Raw genomic sequence first — 20,708 nt, forward strand, 5'->3', positions numbered from 1 at the left:
GTAGCATGCAAGTCACAGTTTTTTCTTGTATTATCATTTATTAATTAATGCATTCTTTTCCATACAAACTGTAAATCTGCTTTTGCTCAACCCTGTAAGCAAAAGCACACATATACACATTATGTTTTAGTGAGAAGAAAATATATTGTACTATTATAAAAAACTTTACGCATTTTTATTCTTACTCTTTTCAAAATTATTGCTTTATAATTTATGTAACACATTATTATGATGGTTAGTGTACGCATATAATTTATGAGTAAGTACATATGCTCTTAGAACAGTGCCTAGTACACAGGGAATACTCAGTAAATATCAGGTATCTTCATCATAATTAAGGTACATGCTCACTTTTTTTTTTACAGATCAGGTACATGAACAAAAAGTTTAGCATATACTGATCTAGGTAAGAAACGATGGTGGCTGGGAAGACGGTGACAGCAGATTCAAAATAGAAAGGCAGACAGATTATGTCATGTAATCCAGGTACTGTCACAGGACCTTCCGGACAGTTTCAGTGTAGGATGAAGAGGGGCCTCAGTGATGACTCCTTTTCTGTGGCCTGAGATAAAGGAATTGCTGATTTTCATAGAACTCAAGGCAAGAGTCCAGGTCATGAATTTGAGTCCCAGCACTGCTCCTTATCTATGCCTCATTTTCTTCACAGATTAAAATAATAATTTGTACTCTATGCCTCATAGCATTATGGAGAGAAAACCAGATATAGCACAAAAATTTACTAAAATTGTCTGACAAAATATTTTTAAAATCTTAACATTACCTATGTTAAATGTAGACTACTTTGTAAAGCATTCTTTCAATGGAATTCATTTTATCTCTAAATCTGAGATACCAGAAAAAAATATATATATGTAACTTTAAAGTCTTCGATTTGATACTTTTAAGACTCAACTTTGCTACATACAAAGTATAATTATATTCAAGATTATTTGTTCATAATACATTAATAAACTCCTAATTTGAATTTACATGGTAAATTTATCAAAACTGTACAAATTGATTTTATTCAGAATAATCTTTAATTCTTAAAACTATACATGTATATCATAAGATGCAAACAAATGCTCTTTTCATAAGACAGTGGTACATTGAGATCACAAAGCCATAATTAAGACCAGAGAAAAACTTTTAGCACTGTTTTTCAAAATTCATAAATAATTGGTTTAAATACAACTTTCTTCATTACCAAAATCATGTTTAATCACAGTAACTTCTTTCCCAGAAAGTTTACAGTATCAATGCAGGTTAGGGACCCCAAAACTATGTTTTTTAGATATACTTTGTCATTAACAGCACAAACTGCATTTCTGGTACTTCACATCCCATTACAGAGAGGAAAAAGTTTCTTTCTGTTAATTTACTTCTATTTCATCAAACAGAATATATATGTAAGTACAAAAGGGTGGAGCTAAGCATGGCTAAAAGTAGGGCAGGCAGGTAAGAAATCAAAATTAATATAAGTAGTATAACACACTTGCTTTCTTCTCTAGTATCCATATCATTACAAAATTTTCTTTTGCCAGACAATATTGGAAGAAAAAGTCTTATGTTTCTGTATACCCCTTGTATATATAAAATGTAACAGGTCACACAGCTCCTATTTCAGATCTTTAACTTTCCACTCTCCTCCACCTTAAATTTCTCTTCCTCTCATCTCCAATGACTAGTTAACTAAACAAAAGAAATTCGTTTTTAAATGTTCATGAAAGAAAATGACTCCAAAAAAGACAAAGACAAAGAAGAGGGCAAACAAGTGTGGAATCAGAAGGCGCATGGAAAGCTCACATGTCTGAAGATATCCACTGCAATGCTACTTATAATGAAAGAAACTGTGGAATACGTATTTGATAGATTATTCTTTCTTTACACTGACTATGCAGTAGCATGAAAAGAGGCTTATTTGGAAAAACACACACACACACCCCTACAAAATGTATTAGTACTGCAACTATGTGAGCAAACATGCATATCCAACACTGAAACAGATGCTGCATAAATACAAATAAAGGGTGAAGAAATTTTCCCCCTAAAATCTTGTAAAAGTTTTAAGAACAAATTTTTGAGAAAAAAATATTGATAAGTGATAACAACATTAGGTATTCTCGTAACACATCAATGTTTTTGATAAGGGATGTTTTCGGAAGCTAATCTGAAGGAGGCACTCCATGGAAGTGATTCTTAACAGCAAGGAAGTACTATTCTCTACTCAACCCTCATGGATATTTATAAGTTGTCAAAATGATCAGGGAGTATTTCTAGCATTTTGGGGGCAAAGCCAAGTATGATGGTTAATCTTGTATGTCAAGTTGACTGGGCCACAGGGTGTGCCCAGATATTTGGTCAAGCATTATTCTGGGTGTTTCTGGATGAGATGGACATTTAAATCAGTAGACTGAGCAAAGCAGACTGCCCTCCATAATGTGGGTGGGCCTCATCCAATCAGTAGAAGACCTGAATAGAGCAAAAAGCTGATCCCACAGAATAAGAGAGAATTCTTCTTGCCTTCAGAGCTGAATTGAAACATCAGCTCTTCCTGCATCTTGAGCCTTTGGACTTGGATTGGAACTATACCATCAGCTGTCCTAGGCCTCCAGCCAGCCAAATCACCCTGCATAACTTGGTACTTACCAGCCTCCATAATCACATGAGCCAATTCCTTATATAAGCCTCTTTCTGTATATATGTATATGTATCTATGTATATACACACATGCTATTAGTTCTGTTTCTTGGAGAATCCTGAATAATATACCAAGGATGCTAAATGTCCTACAATATCAATGGCAGCCCTATTGAGAAATACTGAGTTGGGTAAAAATTTTGGTCCGTAGGCTAGAGATAAAAAGGTGTACCTTCTAAGAAGTATGTATTACCTCCTAACATTCCGCAAATCATCCAGTATCAGATATACATCAAAGGTTTGCCATCTTTGTTGTGGAGTCATACAAAGTTACTCTAAAGCAGTCCCTAAGTATTTGGTGAAAGTCAAAATTAAATTTACCTCCTTTCTTTCCACATATCCATATTTAAAGAACCTGATACTGGCAGCCCATAGTGTTTTTTTGTTTCACAGCATTTTAAGTTGCAGTCTCTACATTTCTTAAAAATTTTATTTTTTTTAGAAGACTTATAAATATGTATAAAGTTAAGCATATTTTTCCTCAAGATTCCCTCAAAAAACAACTCTATCAATATATAAAAATCATGACTTTGCTTTTGGCCAAGACGTAAATAGACCAACCTCAAACAGACTAGCTGTGAGTTCCTCCAATTCCTGTCCAAGTTGATCACGTACTTTAGAAAGCCTCTCACACTCTTCATCTTTTAACTTCAGTTCCTGTGAGAAATTGATCATTTTATTTTGGATTTTCATAGTTTTAAGTCAGATTCAGCAGACTATATAATCTTTACTAATAAGATTACAAAATATTAATACTGTCCCCTCCTACTATATTCACACTGAAAATGTTTATCTAACACTTGCTATGTGGAAGACAATGAGGCAAATCTAAAATTACCAATAATTCTAACTCACATATTAAATTTTCATGTTTCATAAAACATACAAAGATTAAATAGTATATATTATGTATGAAAAGAAACAAGTGATTTCATTCTTTTTTCCTTTAATTTTTCTCTGAACATAATTTATTTCCATCAAGCAAGCAATTTCTTCAACTATGCTTATTAGATAAAAGTTCAACAGGTTTTTTTGCCCATTTTTGCTTTAAAAATTGTTTACTTATAATTTTATGTAATATACCGCAATTAGTCTAAAGTTCCCACCAGGCGACTATACCATTTAATACTACAATAAGAGGCAAATGATGCATATTTAAAATCAAGAAGAATGTTAACAACAAAAACCACATCTTACATTTATACATACCTCCCATTAGGTCACAAAATATGTTAGAAAATTTCTGTATTAAGATGTTACAATATGCTTGTCAGATAAGTACGAGATTTATCTGGATGATCACTTAGTATGTTATATAATGTCTAATCCAGTGGTCACCAACCTTTCGGATCTCATGGACCACCAGTGGCAACCGCTGCTCTAATCACTGGGGTCTACACATGCAACTAATATAATACTGGATATCAACTATAATTGAAAAATAAAAAATGATATAAATGTAAAAAATTTTAAGATGTTACTAATATGCCATTTTATGTTGCCCTAAATTAATCATTCAAATTTAGATATTTAAAAAAATCCAAGCTCCTTATATATTGGTCACAATTGAACTAAAACATAATGGTTTAGTTGTGTAATTATTGTGGTGGCAGCATAGTTTTTGAATATCCCAAGGACAACTTCTGAAAGCTAAACATACCACTGGGATATCAGAAAAACCCAATGACTACATCTTCAATAAAAGCAGGTAAATGTGGTTGCACTGCCAACACTGCAGGATCAGCAACTCTGAGAAAGGGAGCAACAGGAAGTGAATGAATGGGACTACAGAGGTACCTGCAAAATCCCAGAACCCAGAAAATCACTGTAAATACCCCAAAAGCAGAGGATTCTACCATTGGTGGAAACTGGAAGAAGACTGAGAACAAATGGGGAAAAGGAAAAGGTTTTCTCAGGTTCCATATTGTAGGTGAGTGCAAAAATCTGTCCTGAGGCAGCAAACAGTCCTACTGTGAAGCTCTACTCTCAGCTCTCTCAAAGCATCCAGCAGAGAAACCCTTCCAGGACAGAGTGCCAGGCTAAGGGAAAAACTCTTTATCTGAAACCAAACTGCAGGGCAAGAACAATGGAGATAGAGAGGAGTTTCAGATATTAAAGGAGGAAGGTGAGGGCAAAGTTCCAAAGGAAACAGATCACAGAAAACACTATGAAAATATATCTTATGATGTAATGTTAAGCCTACAAAGCTCACAGAGACACTGGGCTAGAGGAGAAACCTTCTTGAATAAGGTTTACCTCTGAGAGAAGTGGCTACACAGATACACCAATAACAATAGAAGGGAAAGCCCTGAACGTAAAACTAAGAAAGTTATCGTGATTTATCCTACTCCTTCACAGGAATCTCCTTCCCATATTCCAGGAAAATCCAATTCATTGAAACATAGAAAACCAATAAAAATCTGTGAAGTTCTCATAATAAAAAGTTAAACAGCCGAAACCGGTTTGGCTCAGTGGATAGAGCGTCGGTCTGCGGACTGAAAGGTCCCAGGTTCGATTCCGGTCAAGGGCATGTACATTGGTTGCGGGCACATCCCCGGTAGGGGTGTGCAGGAGGCAGCTGGTCGATGTTTCTCTCTCATCGATGTTTCTAGCTCTCTGTCCCTCTCCCTTACTCTCTGTAAAAAAATCAATAAAATATATATATATATATATATAAAAACTACAATGATACCACTTCACACACAGTGGGATTCTTATAAAAAAAAAAAAAAGTTAAACATAAAGCCAAGTCACCTAAAAGGGAAAGAAAATCAGGCTGGTATTAAACATCAACAGCATTTTACTAGTATATTAGAAAACAATATAAGTACTAAAAAAAAAGTGAGATGAAGATTTTATTTTTAATGTGTGTGTTTTTTATTGATTTTAGAGAGAGAGGAAAGGAAAGGGAGAGAAAGATAGAAGCATCGATGAGAGTGAAGCATTGATTGGCTGCCTCCTGTATGCCCCCTGCAACCGGGGCATGTGCCCTGACTGGGAATCGAACCAGAGGCCTCCTGGTGCATGGAATGATGCTCAATCCACTGAGCCACACCACCAGGCAAGATGAAGATTTTAAATCCAGCCAAAGTGTCCTTCAAGTGTAATGTCAGAGACAAAGAGTTGTAAACCTGTAAAACTTTAGAGAATATCTCTCCCAGAGCATGCCTGAGTGGTCAAGTGGAGAATGAGTTTCAGATAATCAAGAAAAAAATGAAGAAGATTTAATGTTCAAGACTGAGGATAAGAAGCAAATATATTTAATTATAGAACTGCAACTAAAAGATGGGGATATCAAGAGAATGAATCCATGAGAATATATCTGCAAAAGACATATCTGATAAAGATGTTTGTCCAAAATATACAAAAAATTATTAAAACTCAATAGTAAGGAAATGAACAACCTGGTTACAAAATGGCAAAAGATCTGAATAGACACCTCACACAAAAAAGACATACAGAGAGCAAATAAACATATGGAAAAAAATGTTCCAAATCATATGAAATCAGGGAAATGAAAATTAAAATGAGTACCACCAAAAACCAGAACACAGACAACGCTAAATGCTGGCAAGGATGAGGGGCAACAGGGACTCTCATTCATTGCTGGTGGGAATGCAAAATGGTACAGCCTCTGTGGAAGACACTTCAAGACATATTCTTTTTTTAAAATATACATAAGACTATTTATTGCAAAAGTGATTAGAAATAACCTAAATACCTATTAATAAGGAAGTGGTTAAATAAAGTACAGTAATCCATAGAATGAAATGGGTTCAATTTCAGGATTGGGGTTATGGTTAATGTGAATGCTGAGAGAAAATAGTCAAGAAAGCTTAAGTAAAAAATTCAAGATGTGAACAGTGCTTACATACCTTTACATATTTCAATAGTTTCGTGCATATAGAAAGACTTTAAGGAAATACATAAGAACTTCCTAACCAGGTTGTCTCTGGGAGGCTAACTGGCTGATTGACAGACCGAAAGCAATCTGACAAAAACTAAACACATCTTACTATACAATCGAGCAACCACACTCCTTGATATTGAACCAAAGGAGTTGAAAAAGTATGTCTACACAAAAATCTGCACTTGAATGTTTATATATTCATAACTGCAAAAACTGGGAAGCAACCAAAATATAGGTGAATGGATAAAAAATTCAGTAGGCGAATGAATAAACTGTGGTAGTACATCCAGATAAAGGAATATTACTTAGCACTATAAGGAAATGAGCTACCAAACCATGAAAAGGCATGGAAGAAAATAAACGATGTTACCATATTTAAAAATCCAATCTGAAAAGGCTACTTACTGTATGATTCCAACTATATGACATTCTGGAAAAGGTAAAACTATGGAGACAGTCAAAAGATAAATGGTTAACAGGGTTTAGATGGTAGGAAGGAATAAATAAGTAAAGCATAGAGGATTGTTAGGGCAGTGAAACTATTCTGGATGATATTGTAATGGTAGATCCATGTCACTATACATTGGCTAAAACTCATAGATGTACAACACCAAGAGTAAACCCTAACGTAAATGCAGGACTTTGGGGGATGATGATGTGTCAATTTAGGTTCATCAGTTCTAACAAATGGACCACTCTGGTGCAAAATGTGGATAATGGAGGAGATTGTGTGTGTGTTGGGATGGAGTTTTATGGAAACTCTGTAATTCCCTCTCAATTTTTCTGTAAACCTAAAACTGCTCTAAAAAATAAAGTGTTGGTTGTTTTTTTTTTTAGTAGGGATAGCTCTAGCCAGTGGTGAGAGCACTGGCCCATGCACCAAAGGGTTGCAGGTTCAATTCCTGGTTAAAGGTATATACATGGTGGGGGGGTGTGCAGGAGGCAACAAATCCATCTCTCTCTCTCTCTCTCTCTCTCTCTCTCTCTCTCTCTCTCTCTCTCTCTCTCTCATCGATGTTCCTCTCCCTCTCCCTCCCACTCCCACTCCCTCGCTCCCTTCCACACTATCTAAAAATCAATGGAAAAAATATCCTCAGGTGAGGATTAACAATAAATCAATAAATAAACTGGGACTAAAGCTGACAAAACAGTTATACAAATGTTATAAGCTTCAGGAATGTAAAAGTAATACACACAAACAAAAAATAGGAGAAAGATTAAACTAAATTCAAAACATCTTAAATATTAACTGGGAGTAAAGAAATACAAATCACTATGAGGCTCACAAATCAATTAGTATAAACCTAAACATATTTAACACCATAGAGATTAACATTATTTTAAGTACAATTTAATTAAACAGGAAAAAGAAACAGTAACTAGATAATTTTAGTATTTTTCAAGGTAGGGAACAAAGGCAATAGCTAAAGAAGGGCCAGGAGATATTTATATCTTCAATTAAAGGTAACAACTAGAATGGAAATCAAAACTTCTAAAATATCAAAAAGGAAAAGAGAAGGAGGAGGTCACACACACACACAAAAAATGGAGCACATAGTGAAAAGACATTTGAAAGCCATGTAACAGAAACATGCCCAAATGTAGCACATTTACCAATAAATGCAAATGGGCATAACTCAAGTAAAATTATTTTCAGACTAGAGGCTCGGTGCACAACATTCATGCACTGGGGGGTGGGGGTGTCACTCAGCCCGGCCTGCACCCTTTAGCAGTCCAGGAGCCCTCGGGGGATGTCCGACTGACGGCTTAGGCCCGCTTCCCACAGTGGGACATCTATAGCGCTGCCACGGAGGCAGGAGAGGCTCCCGCCACCACCGCTGCACTCGCCAGCCGACAGCCCGGCTTGTGGCTGAGTGGCGCTCCCGCTATGGGAGCGCACTGACCACCAGGGGGCATCTCCTGCGTTGAGCATCTGCCCCTGGTGGTCAGTGTGCATCATAGCGACCGGTCATTCTGTCTTTTGGTCAATTTGCATATTACCCTTTTATTATATAGGATTAGCTAAAAAAGCAAAAATCTCTCTATTCTCTATACAAGAGACATCGTAAAACAATGATTCATACAAAAATATAAGGATATAAAAAGTACCATATTTTAAAAAAATAAAAGTGCCATATTTTCTGGCGTATAAGACAACTGGGCGTATAGAAGATTTTCCTGGGTTAAAAAGTCATCTTATATGCCAGAAAATACAGTATACTAAAAATATAATACAAATAAAAATTTAAAAAAGAGGGCTGTCAATCTTGATAACAGACTAAGCAGAATACAGGTCAAAATCATTAGAGATAAAGGAAATTTCATAATACTAAAGACTACAATGCAAAATGAAAACTTTAAAATACTCCCAAATAAATAAATACTACTAAATATAGACTTAAACAAACAGAAAGAAGAATATACTACATTCTTGAACAGAAAAATATCATAACGGTGCCAATTTTCCCTGAGTTAATTTATAAATCTGTAAATGCATAAATTTAATATCGGGTTCTTTTAAACTCTAAAATTTTATTATTTTGTAAGTATATATGAAAACTAAGTCAATTCATTCAACATTTCCTACTAGGTAGGCACTATGGTACTCCTTCAGAACACAAAGCCAACTAAGATACTACCGCTTGAGAGGCTTTCAATCTATTAGAGCAATACATATGTCATTCATGAAAGCAAAATTGTTGAATCACTTCCTACTCTTCTAAAGTGGATAAACCTCACCCTAATACTAAAGACCCTTTACATGTGCTCAATTTCCCTTTACAGAGTTATTTCCCTTGGTCCACACAGTAAAGCTAGAACTAAATTGGTCTGATTCATACTTTATTATTGTTGTTGACAGCATCACAAATGTCCCCCATTTGCTCCCCCTGCACCCTCATCCACCCCCAGCCCCTGCCCTATCCCAGGCCTTCACCACAGTAATGTGTGTGTCCATAGGCTATGCATATCTATCTATGTAAAAGCCTAAGTGACCATCGCAACCGAACAGACGACTGAACAGGCTGCGTGGGGCGACCAAGCTGGCAGGGGGGTTAGTGAGGGATGACCAAACGACTGAGCAGCAGGCTGCGTGGGGTGACCCAATCAGCAGGGGGGGTGAGTGAGGGGCGAATGAACAACCGAGCAGCAGGCTGAATGGGGTTACTCAACCGGCAGGGGGGTTAGTGAGGGGCGACCAAACAACCGAGCAACAGGCTGCGTGGGGCGACCAGGACAGCACTGGGGTTAGTGAGGGGTGACCAAACGACCGAGCAGCAGGCTGCATGGGGCAACCAGGCCAGCGGGGGGGGCAGTGAGGGGTGATCCAATGACCGAACAGTAGGCTGCGTGGGGCGACCAGGCCAGCAGGGGTAGGGCAGTTGGGGGTGATCAGGCTGGCAGGCAGAGGCAGTTAGGGGTGATCAGGCTGGCAGGGGGGGCAGTTAGGGGCGATCAGGCAGGCAGGGAGGTGAGCAGTTAGGAGCCAGTGGTCCAGGATTGTGAGAGGGATGTCCCGGATTAGAGAGGGTGCAGGCTGGGCTGAGGGGACCCTCCCCAACCCACCCCTGTGCACAAATTTTGTGCACCGGGCATCTAGTATGCATATAAATTCTTTGGTTAATCTCTTCATATCTCACCACACCCCTTCCCTCTGAGCTCTCTCAGTCTGTTCCATGATCCATGCCTCTGGAGCTATTTTGTTCATCAGTTTATTATGTTCATTAGACTCCACATATAAGTGGATCATATGATATTTGTCTTTCTCTGACTGACTTATTTCACTTAGCATAGTATTCTCCAGGTCCATCCATGCTGTCTCAAAGGGTAAGCAATCCTTTTTATAGCTGCATAGTATTTCATTGTGTAAATGTACCACATCTTTTTTATCTACTCATCTACTGATGAGCACTTGAGCTGTTTCCAGTTCTTAACTATAGTAAATAGCACTGCTATGAACATCTTTGGATAAATTCTCAGAAGTGGAATCTCTGAGTCAAATGGCAGTTCCTTTTTTAATTTTTTTGAGTAAATTTCATACTATTCTCCATAGTGGCTGCACCAGTCTGCATTCCCACCAGCAGTGTACTAGAGTTCCAGTTTCTCCACATCCTCACCAGCACTTGTTGTTTGTTGATTCATTCTTGTTTCATTCCCCAAACTGATCCCATCCAGCTGGGCTAACCCTTTCCCTATAAATGTCTGCCTACCTTCTTTCTATGCTTTGGGTCCAACTTAATCTACCTAATGAAGTCAAATTTGTATAGCATGTCAATATCTTTTTTAGAATTTAATTTGTACTTTTCATTATTGTAATACCGTTTTCAAAATTCATTCCTTTAACAAAAAACATGAATTTTTTGTTAATTGGATGCTAATTTTTCTGTCAGCATCAGGCATTTATTTAGGTGCTGGAGACACAGAAAAGAAGTGAGACCCAGTCCATGGTTTTCACAAAGTCATAGCCTACTGAGGGTAGCCAATCTTTAAACAGATTCACAAAGCAATTTGATAAGAGCTATAGTAGTAATAGGTACATATTAGAAAAAGGAGTTTGCCAAATGTAAAGGAAGGAATAAAACAGTATGGTTTATAGTAGCTAAAGATGGGGAGGAATGGATGCCACAAAAGGGTAATGCCAGAAAGTTAGGCTTATGGCCAGTCCTAAAAAGCCATGGCTAAGAAATTGAGACTTCTGACCAGCGTGGCTTAACAGTTGAGCATCTACCTATGAAACAGGAGTTCAAGTTCAATTCCCCCAGGTTGCAGGCTCAATCTCCAGTGTGGGACGTGCAGGAGTCTGCCACTCAATGATTCTCTTATCATTGATGTTTCTCTCCCCCCCCCTCCCCCTCCCCCTCTCTTCTCCCTTCCCCCTCCCTCTCCCTTATTCTCTGAAATCAATAAAAACATATATATTTTTTAAAAAGTGGTGTTCCAAATACAGTGGAACATTAGTCATTAAAAAAAGGTGAAATATTTTTTAAAAAAGAAATTGAGACTTACTTTAAAGACAAGGAGAAATTATCTCAAAGGCAGTGATAAGTCACCGACAGATTTTAAGCAGAATGGTAACAATCAGATTCACAATTCAAAATGATAACTTGAGCATTGTGGCTAGGTTAAAAAAATAAAAACTGGAATAAAGGAAACCAATTGATCACTGCAATATTTTAGGCAAGAAATACAGATTTAGAGTAGTGATAACAGAGAAAAGAAATTTGAGAGATATTTAAAACACAGAGTGTCAGGACTCTTGATCAAGTGTATTTCATCAAATTTAAGACATAATTTTTAAGATAAACATTTTATATATCAAGAAATAAAAATACTGTCAATGGCCCTGGGCATTGGTTAGAGTGTCAGCCCAAGCACCAGAGGGTCCAGCTTTGATTCCTACGCAAGGGGATGTGCCTGGGTTGCAGGGTTGCTCCCTGCCCCCGGTCAGGGGCATGCAGGAGACAGCCAGTCGATGTGTCTCTCTCACATCAATCACTCCCTCTCCCTCTCCCTCCCCCCCCCCCCACCCCCGCCCCCCCCCCCCCCCCCCCCCCCCCCCCCCCCGTCTCTGTCTCTCTATCTCTCGTCTTTCTCCCCGTCCCTCCATCCCTCCCTCTCTCTCTGAAAAACAATGGTGAGGATTAAAATAATAATAATAATGAAATGAAATAAAAATACTGTCAATGAAACTATGATACAATGCTTTTTTGTTTGAATTTTCATTTTACACTACAGGAAGAACTCTTTTAAACTGACGAAGACATAGATTGCTATTGTATGTCATTCTTTTCTTTTGTGCATTTCTTTCTGTATCAATGTAATATCATAGCGAGATCATTTTGAAGATATTTAACCTAGTAATTAAGTCCAACAAATTCAGCTCCCAACACACATCGTTCAATTCAATTAGTCACACATGACCAAGTGTATGTACATGTAGTCAATGATGACTGTCATGATTATTGCCCAGCTGAGAGCAATTTTAAAACTTATACTGATTTCAGAGATCTTAAAATGGAGAAAAATGTTTAACTCAATCAGGGAAACATTACCATATATACATATGTTTTCTCCCCAATGAGAAACACCTTAAGGACAAAGTAAAAAAATACATATATTTTTTTACCCTCTATAGGACGCGCATAATGCCATGAGTATTCTGGTTACAAAAGTAATATTTCTTTATAAAGAACATAGTAAATGTTTATAAACATCCTCAGCCACAGTTAGAAGGGCCATTCTGAACATAGATTTGGTACAGGTATGTGGTTTGTTTGTTTTTTAATCTTCACATCAGGATATTTTTTCCATGGATTTAAAAAAAATATGGAAGGGAGGGAGAGAGACAGAGAGAGAAGCCTCAAAGTGAGAGAGACATAATGGTTGGTTGCCTCCTGCGTGCACCCGGCCAGGGCTGGGGATCAAGCCTGCAACAGAGGTACATGCCTTTGACCAGAATCAAACCCGCAACCTCCTTCATTCTGCAGGCCCACCCTCTAACCACTGAGCCAAACCAACTAGAGCAGGTATGTGTTTTTTAGTGACTTTCTGTGGCTGTAAGATATTCCACTGGATTTTATTTTTTAAGTTATTTTCTTTCAGGGAAGAACAATTAAAAGATGAAAGTAACTGCTTATACCACTAGGTCTCACACTTTAGGAAATATAAGAATCAACAAGGGAGTTTAGTGAAGGCCTCAATAAAATAATTTTCTTTCAGCAGAATCCGAGAAGCTACATTTTAATAAAGATACACTAAAGCCCAACTTCTAGCCTCAGAATTCCAACAAAAACTATTCTTCAGCAATGATCTGTGGAAGGCCAAACAGGTGAGGGACTACATCATCGTCTCTGGCATCCCGTACTTCAAGTCAGTGATCACATGGGTGTTCCCTCTATATACAGTATGGACTCCTTGCTGGGAAGGGGTTCCTAGCCAGGGACTACATTTCCCGGCCCGCCCACCACATATGTAAACATCAGCATAAAACTGTTCACCCCAAAGGAATGTGAGTAACAGCAACATTTGTCACTTATAAGTCAAGGCTTTTTAGAAGCAGGTGTGCCTTCTTCAAGCTTTCTTTTCCCTTCATCCCATTAGGTACAGATAAATATAAAACTCTAAAAGACTACAAAGATCCAAGATAGAAGAAACACACATCTGTAAATTATTTCATTCACAAAGAACTGCCTATCAACAAGGATCATCTGCTTTGGAGTGTTAAAAGAATAAAAATAAACTTCTATTAGATTAAGTCACTTACAAGCAGCTAGCATGTTCCTAACTAATGTATTATGCATATGTGCCTATTCATACAACAGTGTAACTGAATACACACACACACACACACACACACACACACACATACATATATATTCATTTAATCAACAAAATGCATTGAAAACCCAGTATGTGCTCAAGATATAATTATGAGCAAAATCAAATGTAATCCTTATCCTCATGAAACTCAAAATGAATGGAGAACGTGGGTAAGTATACATTTCTATGTTGGAGTAAAAGAAACAGAACTTTCACTCTCAATCAAGGTAGAGTAACAGGAATCACATTTATCACCCTGCCTGACACAACAAAAATACTACAAAACATATATGAAACAATCATTTTTAAGGCAATGGACATCAGGCAACAAAACAGCAATCCTGCAGATTATTCAAGGATTAAAATAGTTGTTAAACTGAATTTCATATGTTCAAGGAGCTAGAGGAAAGACTGAACGTGTTAAATAAAGCAAATAAAATATTTAAATGATCCAAATCAAACTTTCAGAAATAAAATTACAATGTCTGAAATTAAAAAAAAAAAATACATCCTATAGGATTAGTAGAGTAGATATTGCAGAAGAAAATAGTCACATTGAAAACATAGCAATAGGAACTATTCACAATGAAACAGAGGGGAAAATATTTTTTTTAATGAATAGAGTACCAGTTAGGTATGGGACAACTTTAAGCAATCCAATGTTCATGGAAAAGGAGTCCCGAAGGAGAGGAAAGGTTTTGAGGAAATAATGGCCAAAATTTCCCAAATTCTATAAAATTTAACCTATGGGTTCAAGAAGTTCAAGAAGTCCCAAGCACAAGAAACCTAAAGAAAATTATACCAAAATATAACATACTCAAATTGCTTATCCTATATAATAAAAGGCTAATATGCAAATTGACCAAATGACAGAACAACCAGTCGCTATGATGCTCACTAACCACTAGGAGGCAGACACTCACCACAGGAGCTGCCCCCTGGTGTTCAGTGCACGCTCCCACCGGGGGAGTGCACGAATTTTGTGCACCGGGCCTCTAGTCTATATTATAAAAGGCCTGTGGCCCTAACGCCATAACAACCAAAGACCAGCATGGGCGGGCAGGGTGGCGAGACGCCTGTGGGTGGGCGAGGCCGCACAATTTCGCGCGCTGGGCTTCTAGTCTCTATATATAAAAGGCTAACATGCAAAGTGTCCCCTCGGGAGTTCAATTGCTTGCTATGACATGTGTTGACCACCAGGGGGCAGTGCGGAATGAAGAAAGGCACTGGCCAGCTGCCAGAAGGCCCCGATCGGCCCTGATCGCTGGTCAGGCCTATGGACCCTACCCGTGCATGAATTTCGTGCACCAGGCCTCTAGTAGCAATATAAAGAAGAATCTCACATTTTATGCAGTGGAACAAAGATAAGGATAACAACTGACTTCTGTGAGAAAAAATACAAGTAGAATATATTAGAGCAGTATCTTTAAAGTACTAAAAGAAAAGATGATCAATCTAAAATTCTTTACTGAGTAAAAATGTCTTTCAAAAACAAAGGTGAAAAAAGACCTATTCAGATATACAATAGCTAAAAATAATTATCACCAGCAAACACACATAACAAAATTGTTAAGGATATCCTTCAAGTAGGAAGAAAGTGATATAAGATGAAAATCTGGATCTACATGAAGAAATGAAGAATACTGAAAATCGTACCTACATGAGTAAATATAAAAGGTTCTTATTAAATCCCCTTAAAAATAATCAACTGTTTAATGCAAAAGTAACAACAATGCATCTGTGGAGTTTAAACAGTAAAATGTATGACAATCATAGCACAAAGGCTGGGAGGGGAAAAACAGAAGTACACTTTTGTAGGGAGTTTATACTATACTAAGAGGCCCAGTGGACAGAGGGGTCCAGCTGGCCTGCCCCGATAAGGTGGGGGAAGGGGGCTCGATGGGGACGGCCAGGGGGAGGGGCTGCGGGAGGTTGGCCAGCCGGCGCACCCCTGATCAGGGCAGGGCCAGCCAGGGGAAGGGGCCGTGGGAGGTTGGCCAGCCGGCCCCGCCATTGGGCCAGTTGGCCAGCTGCAGTGCACGTCATAGCGACCAGTCATCCCAGTCGCTTGTCTTTTATATATATATAGATATAGTATAATATTATTAGAAGGTAGACTGCAGTTAGTTAAAAATGTATACTATAAACCTTAAACAACCACTAAATTAGCACAACATCTAAAGTTAATAAGCCAAAGGAGACAAGATGAAATCATAATGAACATGGAATTAATCCAAAAGAAAGCATAAAAGGAGAAAAAAAAGAGGGGGGGAATGAACAGATAGGACAAAAAGTAAACAAATAGTAAGATGATAGATTTAAATCATACCATATCAATATCACATTAAATGTAAGTGGTCTAAACACACCAACTAAAAGGCTGAGATTATTAGAAAGGATAAGAAGGCAAAAAATCCCATTTTAAATAGGAAGATAAAAATAGATCAGAAGTAAAAAGGATGGAAAAATGGTAACTATTGGGCCTCTCCTAAAAGAATAATCAGGATAAAGAGACTTCATTTTGATTCACAGATTGCCATAATTCAATAAAGTAATTATTAGTACTATCTTGTACCCTTCATAATAAAATTCACCATTTGTATGTGTTCACATGTCATTATTATTTCAATTACCTCAACAGTACCTCTAAATACAGCAAATTAAAGATTTCAAAAGGAATTACAACTTGAGCTAAGAAATTAGCAATCTATTCTGATGAATTAGTAACCACAATGTATTCTCAAACATGAATATATATGCTCAACTGTTTACCTTTGCATAAACTGTAATTTCACTTAATACTGTGTATTAAGACAACAGACTCAGATGGCAGAAGCCAAGTACAATCACACCTCAACATACCCCTTTTCTTTGGAAAAAGACTTAAAAGGCTATTGATTTTTCTTTCTGATAAAATATATGTAACCAAAATGTTGTAACATATCTGTATTGCTATTTAACCATAGCCATTCATTAAAGAATTTATAAAGAAACATATATTCCAGGCATTGCATCATATTATGCCAGGAGCTGGGGATACACAAATCTCCCTGGCTGGTGTTGCTCAGTGATTAGAGCGTAAGCCCATGCACTGCAGGGCACTGAGTTCAATTCCCAGTCAAGGGCCTGGGTTACAGGTTCGATCCCCACCCCAATTGGGGCATGTGTGGGTCAGGGCACATGCAGGAGGCAACCAATTGATGTGTCTCTCTCACATGGAAGTTTCTGTCTCTCCCCCTCCCTTCTTTCCACTCTCTCTAAAAATCAATGGAAAAATGTCCTAAGTGAGGATTTACAACAACAAAATCAGCATCATGCTCTTAATAGACAACTCTAGTAGGGACAGGGTGGAAGTATTTGTTTTTGAAATGTGGTAATATGCTGGAAATTATGCCTATAGAATGTTTGTTCTATCTTCTCAAGTATCTAAATGTAAAATGGTCCATTTCACCTAAGTTATCAAATTTATATAGAATTGTGCATATTATTCCGTTATTGTACTTTTGATATCTGCAGGATCTGTAGTAATATCCTATTTTATTCCTGCTATTGAATATAATCTTTCTTCTATCTTCTTTTTAATCAATCCTGCTAGAGGTTTATCTATTTTATTGATCTTTAAAGAAAACCCAGCACTTTGTTTCATTCATTTTTTTCTAGTTTTTCTGTTGTCAATTTCATTGATTTTTGCTTTTTATTATTTCCTTTCTTCTGTTTACTCTGCTTAAGACAGAAAAATATTCAAACCCAGCTATAAGATGAAGGTAATATTCCTAAAACAATTCCTCAAAACAAAATGACTTGAACTGAATGACTTCAAGTAAATGACCATAAAGTCAGGCACATTTAAGAAGTGACAACCTGATCCATGGAACATAACCCACCAAATTTGCATTACAGATAATGCAAGACAGGGAGCAGGGAGGCAGAGGACAGGAAGAGTTTCAGAATCTCATTTTTCCAGTGAGTACTCTCAGATGAATTGCTTTACTACTCCATCAATTTCACAGATTCCTAAATGCTGCCCCACAGGAGCGGAGGCTGTGCACATGTGAAGGATAACTGTAGAACCATCATAATTTCATTTGAGTTACCCCTCCATGGAAAAATGGTAATTTTGAATATAATGTATGGAAGAATATCTTTTTTGCTTACCCTCTGAGCTTTTGCAAGTTCTTCTTTCAATCTTTCATAGCCCTTTTCTCTGACTTCCAAAACAGATGGGCTTCGTAAACGGGACAGACTATCGGTACTCAACCCGAATATGTCATCACTGCCATCACAAGCTTCTGTTATAGTAGCACCCTGCAAAAACTCCCTCTCTGCACTACAGTTGTCCTTTCTCGTAGGTAATGTAGTTAACCCAGCTGTTACTCCAGAGGTAGAACAAGGTGCTGGGTCTGTAACATGGATGCTGTAAAGGAGAGTTCAGGACACATCAGCATGTGCTTAAATATAACTGGCACAAACACAGGTCTAGAAACGCTCAGGTCATAAACACACTGGTCTATCCAATTTGGTAGCCACTATATTAATTAATAGCATGTCCTTGGTCAAAGCTAACATATTCTAAATCCTAATACCCACATGTGGCTAATGGCTATCATATTAGCACAGAAATAGAACATTTTCTTCCTCACAGAAAGTTCTATTGGATAGTGCTACTCTGAACAGGGGTCGGCAAACAAAACAGGTTAAATCCAGCCTGCTGCCTGTTTTCATAAGGCACACAAGCCAAAAATTATTTTTATATTTTCAAATGATTGAAAAAAAATCAAAATATTTTGTGGCACAAGAAAATTGTATGAAATTAAAAACTTGTTGCCCAAGTATAAAGTCTTACTGGAGCTTATTCATTTACATACTGCCTATGGACGCTTTTGCACTTTAACAGCAGAGCTGAAGAGTTACAATAGAAAATGGATAGCCCACAAAGCCTAAAATACTGACTACCTGGCCCTTTCCATAAAGTTTGCTGACCCCTGCTGTCGAGTATTAACATGTATTGCTCTTCATGACAAGCTTATATGATTCAGATTTTTTAAAACATTGAAGCTTAAAATAAGGTAACCAAGCAAACTGTCCATTTGTTTAATACAATACTCCAAAATAAGCATCTTGATGATCTCCTACCTGATACCAGATATTTCCGTACAATTTAAACGTCTGGGGGATGAATATACAGGCTGTGTAGGAAGGTCGGAGACATCTAAGGCGTTAGCCTGGATAGGGGCAGAGCATAAAGATGAAGGGAGAGGCCGGTAGATGACACCTGGTGAGGTAGTCGGCTCTTGAGCTCCTGATTCATACACGCCAAGAAGGTCCGGAGAAGTAGGTGAAGCAAGGTTTACTTCATGGAAGCCTTCCAAGGGGTCATTAGCCATAGTAAAAGCCTCATCATAAGATAACCTATTGTTAAAACAAGAAGGAGGTAATTATTCTGAGATAGTGTAATTTAAAATTAAATTACAATGTATAACTATAAGTATTTAACGGTCCATTGTAAAGTATAAACTTACAAAAGAGAGGTAGCAAAGAAAAATAATTACAATCATTTAACATTTATTAAATGACCTCAGAGTACAAATACTACAAAAGGCAAACAATGTGATTTGGAATAAACTTGAAATGGATAGCTAATACTGTTAAAGCGAGTCATAAGTAACAACGAGAAATAAGTAAAATTTTGTCTGATATTTTTAACTTTGCTATCATGTGACACTGGTTAGAATAAATAGAAGAGGCAGTAAAATACGTATATATATAATGAGACAGACCTAAGTTCAACTATCTGTTCTGTTCTGCTTCATACTGGCTATGTGACTTTGAATGAGTCAGTATTTTCTCTTGTTTTTGTTTTTTTTTTAAATCATTTCCAATTTAATAAGAGCTGCAGAGCTATTATTATATGCCTTTCACAAAGATTATGAAACTGTTAACATTTTGGAACCATTTAAGAATAGGTTTCAGACATGATGCCCATTATCCCTTAATATCACATTGTATATATCCTAAGTACAAGGACAATCTCCTCTTTAACCACAAAACCATCATCAAAATCAGAAAGTTAATGCTGATCAATATTACCACCTAATCAATAGGCCCCAATCAAATTTTACTGACTGTCCCAATAATGTCCTTTGTTGTCCTAGGATCTCATCCAGGATAATGTATGACATTTCTCTAAGCCTTAAATTTCTCCTCAGATGGGATGAGAATGGGGATAACAATATTTCCTCCCTTCTCCAGGTTGCTGTGAGGATTAAGGGAGACAACCCACATAAAATACTTACCATACTGTGCTGGCACACAGTATGGCCTCAGTAAACATTTGTCATCATAGCCAGCCACTAACAATAACATGTATGCTTCAGTTTCTCCATTAGCAAAAAATATTTCCCATAAGTACTCAATTACATCACAGAATTCACATGAAAACTAAAAAGTATACCACTTAAAATTTCCTACCTGAAGGATCTAAAATAACTCTTATAAATCTTTCATTGATTTCCTACTGTCTACAGAATAAAGTCCAAACTTATTAGCTTAAAAAATCAAGGTCTTCTACTATCTGAACCAAACTTCTTTCCAATTTTTTCCTTCCTACAATAGTTAATGCATATAACACAGGACAGCACTTCTGAGCGGTGCCTCTACCCACAATGTTTTCATTCTGGGGTAATACATTTAATCATAGTTTAAATTCAAGATATAGCTCTAAATTTCTTCACTAACTATTACAAAAACTCAATTCATTAAGATGAAAATTTTGACTTTCTCA

The 20,708-nt window shown here is 37.3% G+C and overlaps 1 protein-coding gene across 4 annotated transcripts in view; it reads right to left on the bottom strand.

The window, feature by feature from the left end:
* The window catches only part of RAB3IP (RAB3A interacting protein), a 36,977-nt gene extending 17,641 nt beyond the window's left edge, over positions 1–19,336 (bottom strand). For 2 of the 4 annotated variants that reach the window (XM_008155562.3, XM_008155563.3), the window contains exons 1-3: positions 19,061–19,336; positions 18,083–18,341; positions 3,262–3,357 (exon numbers count right to left, since the gene is read on the bottom strand). In XM_008155562.3, the coding sequence (XP_008153784.1) occupies positions 3,262–3,357; positions 18,083–18,341; positions 19,061–19,311 (606 nt within the window). In that variant the 5' untranslated portion in view covers positions 19,312–19,336. The remainder of the gene's footprint in view (positions 1–3,261; positions 3,358–18,082; positions 18,342–19,060) is intronic. The other 2 variants (XM_028131218.2, XM_028131224.2) reach the window with 2 other exon arrangements.
* Between the last annotated feature and the right edge of the window lie 1,372 nt (positions 19,337–20,708).

Source organism: Eptesicus fuscus, chromosome 7 (assembly GCF_027574615.1).
Source record: "Eptesicus fuscus isolate TK198812 chromosome 7, DD_ASM_mEF_20220401, whole genome shotgun sequence".
NCBI classification, from domain to species: Eukaryota; Metazoa; Chordata; class Mammalia; order Chiroptera; family Vespertilionidae; genus Eptesicus; species Eptesicus fuscus.